General features: G+C 36.2%; 1 protein-coding gene across 1 annotated transcript; it reads right to left on the bottom strand.

The window, feature by feature from the left end:
- Positions 1-1,843: 1,843 nt before the first annotated feature.
- Positions 1,844-13,072, bottom strand: LOC137812390 (protein CELLULOSE SYNTHASE INTERACTIVE 1). Its single transcript, XM_068614344.1, has 8 exons — positions 12,927-13,072; positions 12,570-12,652; positions 11,509-11,582; positions 8,190-11,247; positions 4,976-7,520; positions 3,677-4,131; positions 2,846-2,962; positions 1,844-2,639 (listed from the first exon to the last, which is right to left on the bottom strand). Exons 2-8 carry the CDS (start codon positions 12,618-12,620, stop codon positions 2,499-2,501), a joined length of 6,441 nt encoding a protein of 2,146 aa, XP_068470445.1. The 5' UTR covers positions 12,621-12,652; positions 12,927-13,072; the 3' UTR covers positions 1,844-2,498.
- Between the last annotated feature and the right edge of the window lie 2,035 nt (positions 13,073-15,107).

The raw sequence follows: 15,107 nt of genomic DNA on the forward strand, positions 1-15,107 counted from the left end.
TCAAAAATTAAATTAACCAACATTAATAATCTCATGGTATTTCCTTTTCTTTTCTTTCGGTGCTAGACAATATATCCGTTGAACGAAATAGCATGATGATTTATTTTTAAAGTGCCTAAATGGAGCAATTAATCAAATAATTAAACCAAACTGCATGAAAAACCTTTTTCTCTTCAAAAGCAACACTCCACAGAAAGCTTCCACTTTTGGGAAAAGTTGGATGCAAAGAGAAAGGGAAACAAAAAAATAAAAAGTGAAGCAAATGTGGTAAAAGTATACGAGTGCAAAGCTTTTAGTGAAGGAAATAAAACAATGGCCACGTACCAGTGATCATGCATACGTATAAATGGCATATATGATTTTGAAATCATAATAACAATATATTATATATACTATGAAATATTTTTATTTTAGTCCTAAAATATTATAATAAAATAAAAAAATCAAACTAAACTTAACCTAAAATTATTATAATTATATAATTAAAACTAGTATTACTTATATTAAATATCATGCACCTATAAAGTGATAATCCACTGCACAGGAAAACTTGTCAAAACAAGAAATGTTACAGCATTTTGTAAACAAGATTAACTATAATGATTATGACTTCATTTAAAGTTAATAAAATCAGATATTTTAAGTTATTTTCAATACTTATATGAATTAGCAATTACTTGATCATATTCTGCTTTAGTTTAAGAAAAAATGTTTCTCCTCTCATGACATAACATTTTGATGCTCCTGTTTGAAGGAAAAGAGAACTAACATGGAAAGCTGCATCAAGCTTTCTGCGTTTTTTTTCTTTCCTTTTTGGATTCTGTATTCCTATTATAAGAAAAAGAAACCACTTTAGGAAATGGGGATGAAGGGTGCAGCTAAAGGCTGCATCAATCTTTCTGTTGTATCAATTGTTTTGAAAAATTACGTTTGTGGTCTTTTTTTTCATACCTTAGAAATTTAAATTAGGAAAAAACATTGAAATGTATGTGTTTTTTTTTCAGTAAACTACATTTTATTTTTCCTAACTTCTTAATTGAAATTCCACATGCACGTAATATACCACTAGATTATACAACCATTTAACATGGATAGTTATATTTAATAATATTTGTAATAATTTACGTATGAACATGGCTAGAATGAATTAGGCTTATAACTCTTACGTGAAAAATGGAATAACAGAAGTCAACATGTGACCTCGATGAATCTCAAGTCATCATCATATTGCGCAAGGAATTGAAGTTGGTTCAGTGGATTTTCTTTTTTCCTAAATCTTGTGAACCAGTTGTTGAATGAATCATTTTGTTACTGAAGAAACAAAATAAAATAGACGTAAACTTCAGCTGGCACGCAATATTAAACAGAATTAGGTGAGGGTATAACGCAATGCAATATTCATGGATTTGCCATTGGTCCACATGACTCAAATATTCTTTTCCTTCCTATGCTACCACCATAATGCCCTACTCACTTTCTCACATTTCATGCTTCTATTAAAACCAGAACATGCTCTTGAAAATTCAGAACTAATTTTTTCTTCTTTGTGTAGATATAAAATGGCTTATTGTTACTTTTGCATTAGTCTCAAGTGCATAGCTTCAAATATTGCCAAGTAGTTTCTGCTCAAAACGTCATGTCAGGAAGTCGACAAAGGCTTCTTAGCTTATGACAAAACATAAGAGGAAAAAGAAGATAAACCACTCTCGAAATCAATCCACACCCACCTGATTCTCATAGAATACGAATTCTGATGTTAAATCAAACTTAACTTTAGTCACACAATCAAAATACTATATACCATACAAATACATGTTAAAAAGAATAAATTTTGAGCGCACAATAAAAAATAAAATCATCCATATATAATTGTATACTCAAGATTAACTATTTTTTACCTCACTGAATACTGAACATGCTTACATGTACATGTATAAAACAAAAAGTAAAACCAAAACATGAAGCAGTAACAAATGTGAAGGTAAGCACAAGCTGCATTACGTGTAAAGTTCCACTTCAGTGCTAGAGTCTCCATTACTAGAGGGGTTCAGTTGGTAAGAAAAACACTGATGAGGTATGTGACACCCGTGTGTATGAGGATTCCACACACCCCATTAAGTTTTCTCTCTTCTACTAGATCCAACCAGAGAATGAAGAGACTCCTAACTCTTCCATTACGGATAAGTAACAAGCAGATCCACTCTCCAAGTACAACAATTTTTGTCATTCATATTTTACATTCAATTTACTGTCAAATAACTATACTAAGTCGTACTTATTACAATACAAGCCCCAATACAAAAAATGATATGATAAAACAGACTCGCTATAACTTTAAATTGACAACACTCAAAGAATCATACAAGAAACGCGAAGCTGGCCTGATCTTCGTGCCCCTAGTGTTTTATCCTAGGAATGAAAGATCAAGTTACAAAAGAATATTATGACAAAAGAGTCTGTTTTAACTATGTAATTTGAAATATGTAAGGTGGATGGTATCACTTGTTAGACCACTGAAATTCTATTTCTAGATTCCGTGGCGGCCCACTTTTACTTTGAGGCAACAAAGCGTACTCTCCTGCTACTGATCCAAGCATTACCACTCGATCAATTTGGATTGTTACTTTTCCAAATTTACTCTGTCAACAAATCACATCAGAGGGGTTAAACATGTACTGAGCAAACAAGTCTTAAAGACACTGGTTAAGGAACCATGACAAGAGGTATATAATTAAAAATGTTAATTATGTTAAAAATATAAAATTCATTTAATAATGAGACCTGGAAACAACACATTTAAAGATGAATACACTGCTGCGTTTACTACATGTTTTTGCACATTTACCTTTCCCACTTTGCTCTTATTTTTGCAAGAGATATGAAGCTTCTGGCCTTTGGGAGGACTCTCAAAGGTCCATGAAAAGCTCTCATCCCACTCCGGATTAGGTCCAGTTGAAACCACCTGTCACCCCATTATCAAGGATATTAGTAGTGCAGTATATTCATTTTTGCATTACAGAATACACTATGACGTTATAATAAGAAATCCACAGTTTTTATATACATTCAGCCAAAACCACAGTTTTTATATACAATGCTCTTTGCATTCAACAAGATTAAGCTCTTGCATGTACATCTTGAAACTCAAGAAGGTCAAAATAGTTTACAATTAGGAAGTGGCATTAGATAGAATGCCCAAAATCAAGGAACCAGTAAAATTGCAAAACCAACAATTAAGAAAAACCTACGCTAACAGGGCAGATTTTTTTTTTTGGCAAAAAGGGACATGCAAAAAGGGCCAGAAAAAAATTATTTTGATAGTGAATAAATTATTCTGCCAATGCAATATGTAGCAAAACCTCAGCAGAATAGGTAGATGATCAACAAATGTTCTTCTAGGAAACAGCTCAAAACATGTAAATCCTAATTGAGTATTTCTGGTATAGGCATGATTTGCAGTTAGAAAAGGCGGCTAAGATCAAGTGATTGCAGGGTTAAATTTGTAGATGACTGGCATGGAGAACAAAACCCAAATTTACTTTTACACCCAATCTCACTGGATTCTACTGCATACACAGACAAAACCAAGTAGCCCCCTCTTCTCCCCTAATAACAAAATACAAAAGATTCAAAGTTAATAGGAAAATAAGAAATCATAAATATAAAAAAAAATGACCTGGGTTTGCCTTGGGGGAGTGTTGCCAAGTGTAAGCTTGCAGTAAACACTTGGATTTCCAACAGATTGCTTCATGTTGTTACCACGTTTGATGATCACTACCAATGTTCCTGGCAAACACTGCAATAAAAATTCTGCTTTCTCCTGAAACCGAGGTGGCCCAGACTGGATCAAGTACTGCAGCAATGGAATAGCATCTGCAGCTGCAATTGACTGAGCTCTAGAAACTTCAGCTGGGCATGCTGACCAAGCTTGTCTGAGCAAGAAAAGTGCATCCAATGCTGCTTCCTGACAAGCTTCTGAACCTGTCTTTAAGGCTGTAACCAGATGGGGAATGCTAAGTGTCGCTGGTTCAGTTGCTCTAAGTCTTGGGAAGTTGCTAAATAGAGAATTTAAGGCTTTCAGATACTCGTCATTCACAGTTCCAGAAGCCCATAAATCTTTTTCAATAGCAGCTATAAGAACACAAAACCTTAGTTAGAAATAAAAAGTGGGGAGGGGGAGATGTGTTTCTGTTTAAATGAATCACCATTGTTCATCAATCAATTCTGTGGAAAAACTGAAATCTATAATTGTTAAAGTTACATTAATTGAATACTTAATAAAGCAACAAGTGCCTAATTTTGCTACAAGATTACATAAGCAAAGCTACAGTCATGTTTTTAAATTTAATGATAGGTTGAAGTTCAGAGGACACAGGTTCTATAATTTATATGTTTCCGACCATAAAATTAGGTGCACGGTCATAAAAATTAGATCTTCTATTACTCATAAGATTTATCCACTTCTTCATCTGTAATTTATTTGATGAACTTCACTTATTTTATTGAAAAGCTTTTAGAAACCAAGCTATGGCTTGGCTTGAGAGAGTGAGGCAGAAATAATTTACCATGTTCAATGTATCATAACGTAAAAAAAACACCATTTTTATGTCAATTTGTTTAACAAAGATAGCATTTCCTTTGGTGTATTTTTAACTTGCCCAAAATATTTAATATTATGTTTTAAATATAACTAAACCAACATAAAATTATCACCAGAGTTGCTCACAAAGACTCGTCACTTATATCCACTCCTACTTTTAAAGAACTTATTATTATTCTTGTTTAAAAATCAGTTTTGTTCAGTTTCTAAAACATTCATTATTCAAATTTACTCCAGCACCAAGGCTACCTCTTCTACAAAGTAAAATGAGGGCATGCTATCATGCAGCTTTTTTTAGAAATTCTGAAAGAAAAAGTAATAAATGTTTCAAACAGCCAGGTAGTAAACTTGCAAGATAAGCAAAGAAAAACGCACCAGTTATGGCTCTGACTGTTTCACTAGAAGCATACTCTTGAATAGTGTTATTTGAGAAGAGAAGTTTAACAAACATTGCAGCCTGAACTGATGTTTCTGGATTACTTGAACCTATCAGATCCAGTACAACCTGAACACCACCAGCCTCTGCAACTGCTCTCCTATTTGATCGACTGTACATCACAAGATTCTGCAAAGCACATATGGCTACAACTTTCATTTCTTCTGTTGGTTGGTCTTCAAGAACATTTACTAAAGCACGACAAGCTGAAACTGCATCACTTGTTCGAGCAAGACCCTCATTCTGAAACAGATCCCCAAGAGCCAAAGTTGCCAATAACCTTGCTTGCTGAGCTTGAGTTTGTGGGTCCAAAAGGTACTGCGATAATGGTACGATAGCTGATTTTGTTACTTTTGTTTCTCGAATCTTTACATTGTTCAGCAATACTTCTAAAAGCCTTGCAGCAGTTTCCTCACACTGATGAGATCGCAGGAGCTCCAAGAGAGCCTCTATAGCTCCACTTTCTGACATAGCTTCTGCACTAGTTCCATCATCATTTTCTAGCACCAGAAGAGCATTTAAAGCACCAACAACCGTGCTCTCTGAGCCAGATCGAAGTAACCTTACCAATACAGCAATAGGCACTTCCAAGTAGAATTCAGAGCTAAACTGCAGAATACTTGACAAAACAGAGGCAGCAGACTCCCATAAAGCATGAGGAAGAGAAGGATCAGCTTGCAATATCACTTTGGAAATTTCAATAACACCACCCTCCTTAGCAATTTCGTTTGGCCATGTTAGTGCAATACTAACAAGGGCTTTTACAGCTCTCTGTTGCAATATGTGTATACCAGAACCAAGAACTCGAATGAGAGGGCCAATTGCTTGCTGTGTCACGGGATCCTTCTGAAGGCGTTCTTCAAGAAGTAGATGTGAAAGAAGCTCAGCAGCCAATTGTTGCACTGCTGAAATTGGAGAATCAAGCAAAGGGATAAGTGGTTCAATAACTTGACGAGAAGTTAATGAATGGTCAGCACGACACTTTGGATGTTCTAAGATATTAACCAACACCTGCAATGCACTGTGCTGTCCATCTGGCCCAAATTCCTGCCTTGTCAGTAACAAAAACAATGGTTCAACCACTTTAGCAGCAGATGTACCTTTAGCTATGCTAGTATTATTAGTCAATATACGCAACAATTCTGCAAAAGTAGCACATAGATAATCAGGTGCTTCATGTAAGATGTCAAGTACGCTTTCAATAACTCCAGCTTTCACCATTTCCATTTTACAAGCAGGCCTGTCTTTTCCCAACTTGACTAGAGCTCTGGAAATGGCCTCATGTAGTATATAATTCGTACCAGACAGTAGGCCAACTAGAGGAACAACTGCACCATGTGCAGCAACTAATTCAGCCAGTTGCTCATCATCAACAAGCCTATCCAGTGCCCGGACAACTGAAATATGAGCTGGACTGAACTCAGATACCAGGAGAGAGACAAGAGGTTCAACACAACTTGCAGCAGCTGCTGTGGACCGAATCCTTGTATTTCCAAAGAGAGCACAACATAATTCAGCAGCATCCCCTTTCAGGTCCATTGAAGAATTTGATGAAAGGATCCTACAAAGAACTTCCACTGCATTTTTCTCAACATCTGCAACAGCAAGAGCTCTTGATGGATTTTCACTCAGCAACCCCACTAATGCAGCAATTGCAGCATGCTGCTCCTTTTCTGAACCAGTACTGAGAATCTCCACCAATGGTTGAACAGCCTGCCGAGCAATCTCTGCATTTCTGATGTGATCAGCAGAAAACAAACTTTCCAAGGCTTTTGCAGCACTATACCTTGCACCTCTTCCTCCTAAACGTAGCACAGCTACAAGTTGAGCAACAGCACCAAATGCTGATTCATGTCTTCGTATTTCAGCACTGCTAAACAGAATTCCTAGCAGATCTGTAGCAGCTTCTTCAGTTGCATCTTGTGGACTGAGTGAAAGATACTTCGTAAGTGCCTCTAAGGCCCCAGACTCCACCATTACACTCATATTTGAAGGACAATCTTTACTGAGCTGAGTCAAAAGTACAAGTGCCAAAAATGGTGCCCCAGGACGATCTGGAATTGGTTTGAGCAGATCAACTAAGGCAGGTATAGACTTCCGAGAAGTAGCTCCAACTCTTATGTCTTCAACTCGAAACAACCTCTCAAGAGCCACTTGATCAGGATAACGCACCAGAGAAAATTCCTCTGACAATTCCAGAAGATCCTGTATATCAGTATCAGCACAGCCAAGCAAAGAGATAAGTCCACCTGCTGCCCCAGAATTTGCCACAGACAGGAGTGTTCCCCTGCTACCATTACAGACAAGGCTAGCTATTGATTGTGCAGCAAAATATTTGTTTGCTGATTCCTCTGACTTCAATAAACTGGTAAGTGCAGGTATAGATTTCATAGTTGGATGGGCCCGAATGATATCTCTATTTTGAAATAATATTGCCAACAACAAAGCATGAATCCACATGATTCTATCTTCTTTGTAGTCCATCTGCATGTTCACCATATTGAGCTAACACGGTTTATATACAGAAATAAGTCTCATAACATTGTTTAAGTTTTACAGCAAAGGATGCTTTGAAGTAGAAAGTAAACATTTACAAGGGAAAATTACAGTTTATCTACATGAAATCTTGGTCTAAATCAAGTTTAAAAATATTAACCTCCCTATCTCCTCTTCCCTCTCTCCGTGGCCGGGAAATACTAGAAGAAACATAATGTTATAGTGGATAATGATTTAGTTAAAACTGGAAGCAGATAAATCATTAGCCAAACATGTGATAATATTTTTTTACACGGAGTCACCAAACTCAATACATAATCGTATCCTAACACTTTATTTTCTACTTTTTACCCAAAAAAATCATTTTGTCTTGAACAGCTTTTCATTCTATAAAGATTTCAGTGTTTCTCCAACCATTATGTTCAATTTCGTAGAAGTGAGAATCGAGAAAATTATCACAGGTAATGTTTCTATCAAAGGGATAAGGTGGGAGATTTCGAAAATTTGAATGAACTTTATAGGATTTTAATTAGCTTTTGGACAAAACTTAGAGGGAGCAGAGAGTTAAAGCATGATTTTCCATTTTAAGTATTACTTATGATCAGAATCACATGGACTATCTATTTCTTTGGATTGACGAAAAAGGCACTTAAATACCTGAGAATATTGCGAGAAACAATTTGAGATCCTGTCAATGAGAACATCAATTGCTCCAGCCTCCATTATTGCAATTTTATTTTTTTCATCATTACAAGCAAGAATAGACAATAGCCATAGCGCCAAGTCAACACCACAGATAATGCTAGTGCTAGTGTTGGATTCAGAACTGTTGGCCTCTTCTGTTGTGTGCCTGCATATGCTAATGAGTTCCTTGTTGTCATCATCCAGGTAACCCGAAGAAGGCAGTGCAGAAACAAGAATATCAACAAGAGATCGAATAAGATCAACACACAAGTTCGACGAACTCAGATCCTCCACCAGTCTCTGATGATTTGCTTTAGAAGTACAAATAAGAAGTGCTGCTCCGCCAATTTTGACCTTCACATTTGTGGAACTAATTATTCTTTTAGCTATTGAAGATATGCATCCAGGTGCTGACACAATAGTATCTCCCAAAACAACAGGCTGATCCTTACATAATCGAGATAAAATCTCAATAGTTTTATCCTGCAACATTGGCTCCGAATCAACAATACACAAGACTATTGGGCTTATGCTTTTAGGGAATTCAGCCAAAACAGCACAAGCAGATTTAATATTTGCACTGGTCTCTACCGACCTGGACAGGATGGCAAGTGCTTCTAGAGCCTCTGATGTAGCAACAGATCCATTAACAGCAGAATCTAAGAAAGAGACTAATGCAAGAACAGTTCCAGCACGATTCACACAATCAGTTACAGCATAATCAACATCCCGAGAATGTAGGAGGCGAGCAATTGCTGCTGCGGCATGAGTTTTTCCAGAAATTGTGCCTTCACATAATATTCTAGTAGCAGGTAAGATAACTTCTTCTGCAATAGCTTTCTCTGCAATTTCACCATCTAAAATAAGGTTCGCCAGAGCACATGTGGCCATCTCTGCAACTTCCAAAACTGAAGAGTTTGCTAGTGAAACTAGAGGGGATAATGTATCTCTAGCGATAGCAGCTACATCCCTGTTCTCTTTGATGGAAAGAAATATTGCAGCCATGCAGTGGGAGGACTCAATCAGGATACTTTCAGATTCAGCATTGAGCAATTTCTTGGCTGACAAAAGAGTTTTGACAGCAATGCTACTTTCACGCACATCTTTCCTTGTTTCAAAAATTCCTGCCAGAGCTGATGCAGACTTTGCCTGAGTTTCTTCTCTGGCAGAGCTCAATAATATTATCATAGTATCAAATGCATCGCTGGCAGCACTACCTTCACGTAAAATGTCGCTAAGGGGAGCAACAGAAAGCATACTTCTCAAAGCATCCAAAACATAAACCTTAGAATCAGGAAGATCACTAGTCAATAAAGCTGTAAGCTGACTAATGGTTGTAGTATCTGATTTATGAATTAAATGATTTAAAGTCTTTGCAGCAATATCTTTCCCATTTGGGCTTCCATTCTTCAATAGCCACAACAATGCAGGAACAGCATCAGCACTTTCAACACAAGCACGTATATCTTCGCTATGATTGCACAGGTTCTTAAGGATTGTTGCTGAATCTTCCTTTGCTTTTGCTGATCCTGTCTCCAAAATTTGAACAAGTGGAGGTATGCCACCAGCTGCAGTAATTGCCCATTTACTTTCATCATTTTCAAATGATAGAAGGCAAAGCAGGGCAACTGCACACTCTTGCTGCTGTTCTGATGAAAGCCCCAAAAGAGATATCAATAGCTGAACTCCTTCACGGCCCTGAAGTGCACGCCATAGACTGCCTTCACTTTTGCACACTGTCAACAGAGCTTTTATAAGTTCGTCTTGCACTTCATTTACAGCCATTGTTATCAAACCAACTAGCAGATGTTTTGCATCGGCATTTGCAAGTTTATTTGAAAGTACGGAATTTCCATACAAACTAGCAAGCGCTTCAATGGTTCGTTCCTTTACAAGGAAGGGCAAGCGAGGCTCAAATTGTTTGAGTAATGTCTGCTCGACAACCAAAGGATCTGATGCTCTGGTTGATTCTGCCTTGTTATCATATATCATGAGAGCTGATGCCAAAGCTCCTAATGTGTCAGCAATTTGGGTAGGTGAGGTGCATGATTCAAGACTTTGACCAAGGCTAGATATGACGTAAGACAAACCACCAGAGATGTTTGCTAGAGCACTCATAGCATTCTCCTGTAATGCTTGAGCACACTCACCCTGCATGAATTCTTTGGAAGGAGCTATGGTAGCATTGATCAGAGAAGGAATACCATTAGCATTGGCTATCTCTCGCCTTGCCTCTTTGCACTGGGCAGAAAGAGATTTAAGAGCACCAGCTGCTTCAGCTCTAACAGAGTCATCATTACCAGGGCCTAATAGTTTCAGAAGTTGTTTTGTCACCTCCGCTGTCAACACCTTTGAACAAACAGATGCATCCTCCATCATTACAGAAGCAAGTAAATTGCACACATTAGCTAAACTACTGGGCTGTCCTTTTGCCAGTAACTTCACTAATATGTCGACTCCTCCAGCTCGTATAGTTGCATTCCAGAATCCCTCAGTATTGCTGGAGAGATTTTTCAATGCACCAGTCAATAAACCTTCAACTACATTTCCTGCCTTCAGGCCAGTTTTCAGCTGCTCCCAGAGCACTGGTACAACTCCTTCAGTTGAAAATATTTTTGAACCAACATGATCCTTTACACCACCCTGAGAGACAGCATAAATAGTATTTGCAGCAGCAATTTGTCCTTCAGTAGAACTGGACTTTAATAGACTAAGCAATGGAGGAATGCATCCTCCAAGCAAGACCTTGACCCTTAGCTCATTTTCTTTACAAAGGGAGCCCAAGACGGTCGCTGCCTGTATCTTCACATTCAATGAACCAGACCTAAGAAGGGAAACAAGTACTGGAACTGCCTGAGAGTGAGATCCAACAGCACTAAAAGCATTTTCACGCATATCTATAAGCTCCAATAGCTGCCTTAAGGAATATTCTTTCTCCTGCACAGAATAAGAGCTCTGACGCAGCTGCTCAATGCATTGGGCAACACTAGCTAATGTTCCATCTGGATCCTCCATGCTGCTGTTCCGCTCTCTGCAATAGCAACCAGTTAAACATGTAAGAAGCCAAAATTTAGTGAGCACCAATTTGAATGTCCATAGTTCATAAACAGAGCAACCAATGCACATGGTTCTTAGTTCAGTCCCACAGGTTAGACTGTTAGCTTACTTGGCTGCAAGCCGAACAGATACTAACAAACAAATGTATTAAAAATAAGTGTTACAATCATTGACTCTAGCAGCTTTGCAAACAAATTAATCAATAATTTTAAGTATTCCTGTGTGACAAACCGACCTAAATCCCATCTTCAGAACAGAATGTGGTGTTGGGGGCTCTGAATCTTGAGTATTCCTATCACCATTTCTTTCCTGCAATCAAAAGAATAAAAATGAAGAATGTTATCTGCTAAGGTATGTTCCGCATCTCTGAAAACATAAAATAAAAGATGGAAAGTAATGAAAATAAACACAATAAAAGGAACCGCATAAAAATAATCAGACTATGAGCATTTCTTGTTCCTTTTCCCTTTTCACATGCATAAAGCCAGTAATGGATGGATAAGTAAGTAATTCAATCTAAAAGAAAGAGATGAAATGGGAAATCAAGCTCTGATGGAAGAGAGATGAATCAATACAGTTTGATTACATTCCTCACGAAGAAAATGAAAATTTCAGAGCACTAAACAAAGAAAAATTGCTGTTTTTTGTTTTCAACACAGATGATTTATTATCCTTTAGGATGGCATCTTATTGAGCAAACCCGAGGGAAACCTGAGGAAGTGAAAATCATTCTTCATCAATATAAGGCATCAGCAAAGAACCACGCATCTTAACAAACCCCTGGACAGTTAAGTAAAATACACAAACAATTTTATAACCGCCATTCACTTCTTTCCATTTTCTACTTCTGCCCTCCTCCCAGAAGATCTATTCCATAGTTAATTGTGCTACAAAAACCATTACTCACCAAATTCATAATATCCATGAAACTGGACGCACCATGAAGAACCGTAGAGACTGTATTCTAGTGTATCAATTAACATACTAATCACACATCAACAAAAAAAAAAGTAAACCCTCCACATCTGCACAATTAAATCACATAGTTCCTTTAAACGTCCATGAATGAATGATCCCCAATGACACTTCCCAGAATCGCGAAACGTCAAGCACAAAACTGCAAAACATTGACTGAGCAAAGCAATGGACAGAAAGTATCCAGATGCAACCAAACGTGAGAGAACAAGATCCATAAATAGACTTCCCCCCATGCAAAGACTGACCACGGCACAACACTGCTCACTCATACTGGCACAAGAAAAGAGAAAGATGAAATTGCTGTGAAGAAGAAGGTACCAGATCATTTGCATTGTTGGCAGCGTGTCGCCAAGCGAGTGTGGTGGCCATCGTGGCTTGCGGTTGCTTGAAGGAGTTCAGATCTGGAAGAGTGAAAGCATCAGTGAATTGATGGATTGAGATCGAAAGTAGGAAGTAGCAAACACATGATGGTATGAGAGGAAGCGGAAGATGGTTGAAGAAGTGAAGAATGGAATTGTGAATGGGAATAGGAGTGGGAAGGAATGAGAGGGAGTGAGTTTGGTAGAGGATAAGAAGACGAGAGAAGGAAGATGAGGAACAAATGTAGTTGGTTGCACCTTTTTTTTTATTTTATTAATTTTCACTTTGTGTCTCTATTGTTTGATTGTGTCTTACGTTTTCAACTTTTCGTTAGGAAGTGTCTGTAAGGTGTTTTTGACGATCTCGCCGTCGTCATCGGAGCACCGACAGTGGCAAGTTCAGTTCCAGCTCAAACCTCATTAGCTGACTCACCCACCCGTCGCAGTCAAAATTTGGAGACCAGAGGTTTCATTGTTTTATCCTATGGATATATATTCATTGTTTTATTTTTTTATACACGTTTTTATCAATAATTATAATAAATTTTAAAAATTAAAAAACACTTTTATATGTGTTCCTTCTAGGATATGGGATCTACAGAACTCTTTAGGTTGTTAGGATTTTGTTGTGATCCTTTCGATCTTCGCGTTACTCCTTCGACTTCTTCGACTCTCAGTCTTTGGATAGAAGGCACTCCGACGCGGTAAAGAGAACTTACCTTATTGAGTCTGATTAGTGAGATAAATCACACTTATAATTGTATTACCTAATTTTTAATTGTAAGTTAGCTTCACTAATTTTGATTTAAACGTTAATGATTATTTATGTCGATCGGTCGGTCAGGAAGACCGAATGGGTCATACCGCTACATGTAATACTTATTAGTATGATTTATAAACACCATTAAAGAGTTGTCTCAATTCTAAAGTATCTTCTTCCTTATGCATAGTTTACCATATCCAATTATATTTGAGATTTCATAAACATTAAGACACCCTCAACATGGTGAAAAGTGGGACAACGCCACAAAATACTTCAATGTTTGATTTTGGTGCCTACAATGACAGCATTTTAGGATAACATAAAACTATGTCATTATTAGCCACAGAAGACAGACACTGAAGTAGATTAAAAAAGAAGCAAATTATAAAAGCTTGAAAACTTTATTATCACTATTTGTAGAAGTTGAAAAATCAAGTAACAAGTAAACTATATAATATCATGTTAAGCATTTGTTGTTAACATTCCTAAATTAAATAATAGTATATTATAAATCTCAGAAGTTGAAATGTCAGCACTGGGCACCAGTGATTGGAATAGTGGAGTCATTACTGAATCTGCATTTGGAGATCACAAAATAATAAGAAATAAAACATTTGAGGGTTGTTCATTGACAAAATGATTGAAAACACAACCACACTTTCCATTTTATATGCAAAACAAACATGTTCGTTAGCTGGATGGTAAGTTTTGCCATGTGCAGTGTCTTTCTACATTAAAAAAATAACAATGAATTGATTTGCAGTTGTTTTTGTTCCTCCTTGTCATCATCTTCTTAAATATAACTTTTAATTTTTACCATTCTGAACAATTAATCTGCTTACAAATTGATATTTATTGAATAACATAATTTAAATTTGTCTGTCAAACAACCGAATATTGAAAATTAGTTTAAATAACTACATGGAAAAAAGATAGGGAACCTTAAAATCATCTTCACTAGGACTTGTACAAATAAAAAAAATGGTATTTTGCTAATGACAGAAACAGGCAGTATCCTGGTACTTCAACTAATTTGGTTGGTAATTAAAAAATAACGATTCTTAAGGAACTCGTTAAGAAATGAATTAAGAGTACAAAAGTTTAGTAGGATTAAATATATTTTTTTATCTATTGTAAAATTGGTTTTTATTTCTAAATTAAACTTTACATATTGTAGATATTTTAATAAAAAAATTATTAAAATAAATTAATATTTTTTGGTTGACATTAATGTTATAATATTATAATATAGCATGAAATATATAAATTCATTTTAATAATTTTTTTACTAAATATTTTTTTATTTCTTAACATAGGTTTTTGTCTAATTCTATATTCGTTTATAACATATTACTAATTTGCCTGCTAGCATAATAATATTAACTATGTTTATGTTTTTAAAGCATTACTTGTTTGTTTATTTAGATACTTTATTTATCAGATATTCAAAAATGGCAGAAAGGAGAATATAACGTTATTATCAAATTTTCTTCTTCTAAAATTGTGTTGAAGATAGTTGAGTTTAAAATCGTTTGAAACGAATTGAGTTTTTTGCTTTTCAACTTTTGACATATCCAAAATTATTTTCGTCTGTGCAATCTCAAATTAATAACGTAGTTCTGAAAGTTTACATGAAGTTTGTGCATAGAAATTAAGACACATCCAACAAAATGAAAGATTTGTGTAACATTTTTTGTGTGCTAATATTCTATTTCTATTATAGTGAAAATCAAA

This window comes from Phaseolus vulgaris, chromosome 2, assembly GCF_051622355.1.
Source record: "Phaseolus vulgaris cultivar YP4 chromosome 2, ASM5162235v1, whole genome shotgun sequence".
Lineage (NCBI taxonomy): Eukaryota > Viridiplantae > Streptophyta > Magnoliopsida > Fabales > Fabaceae > Phaseolus > Phaseolus vulgaris.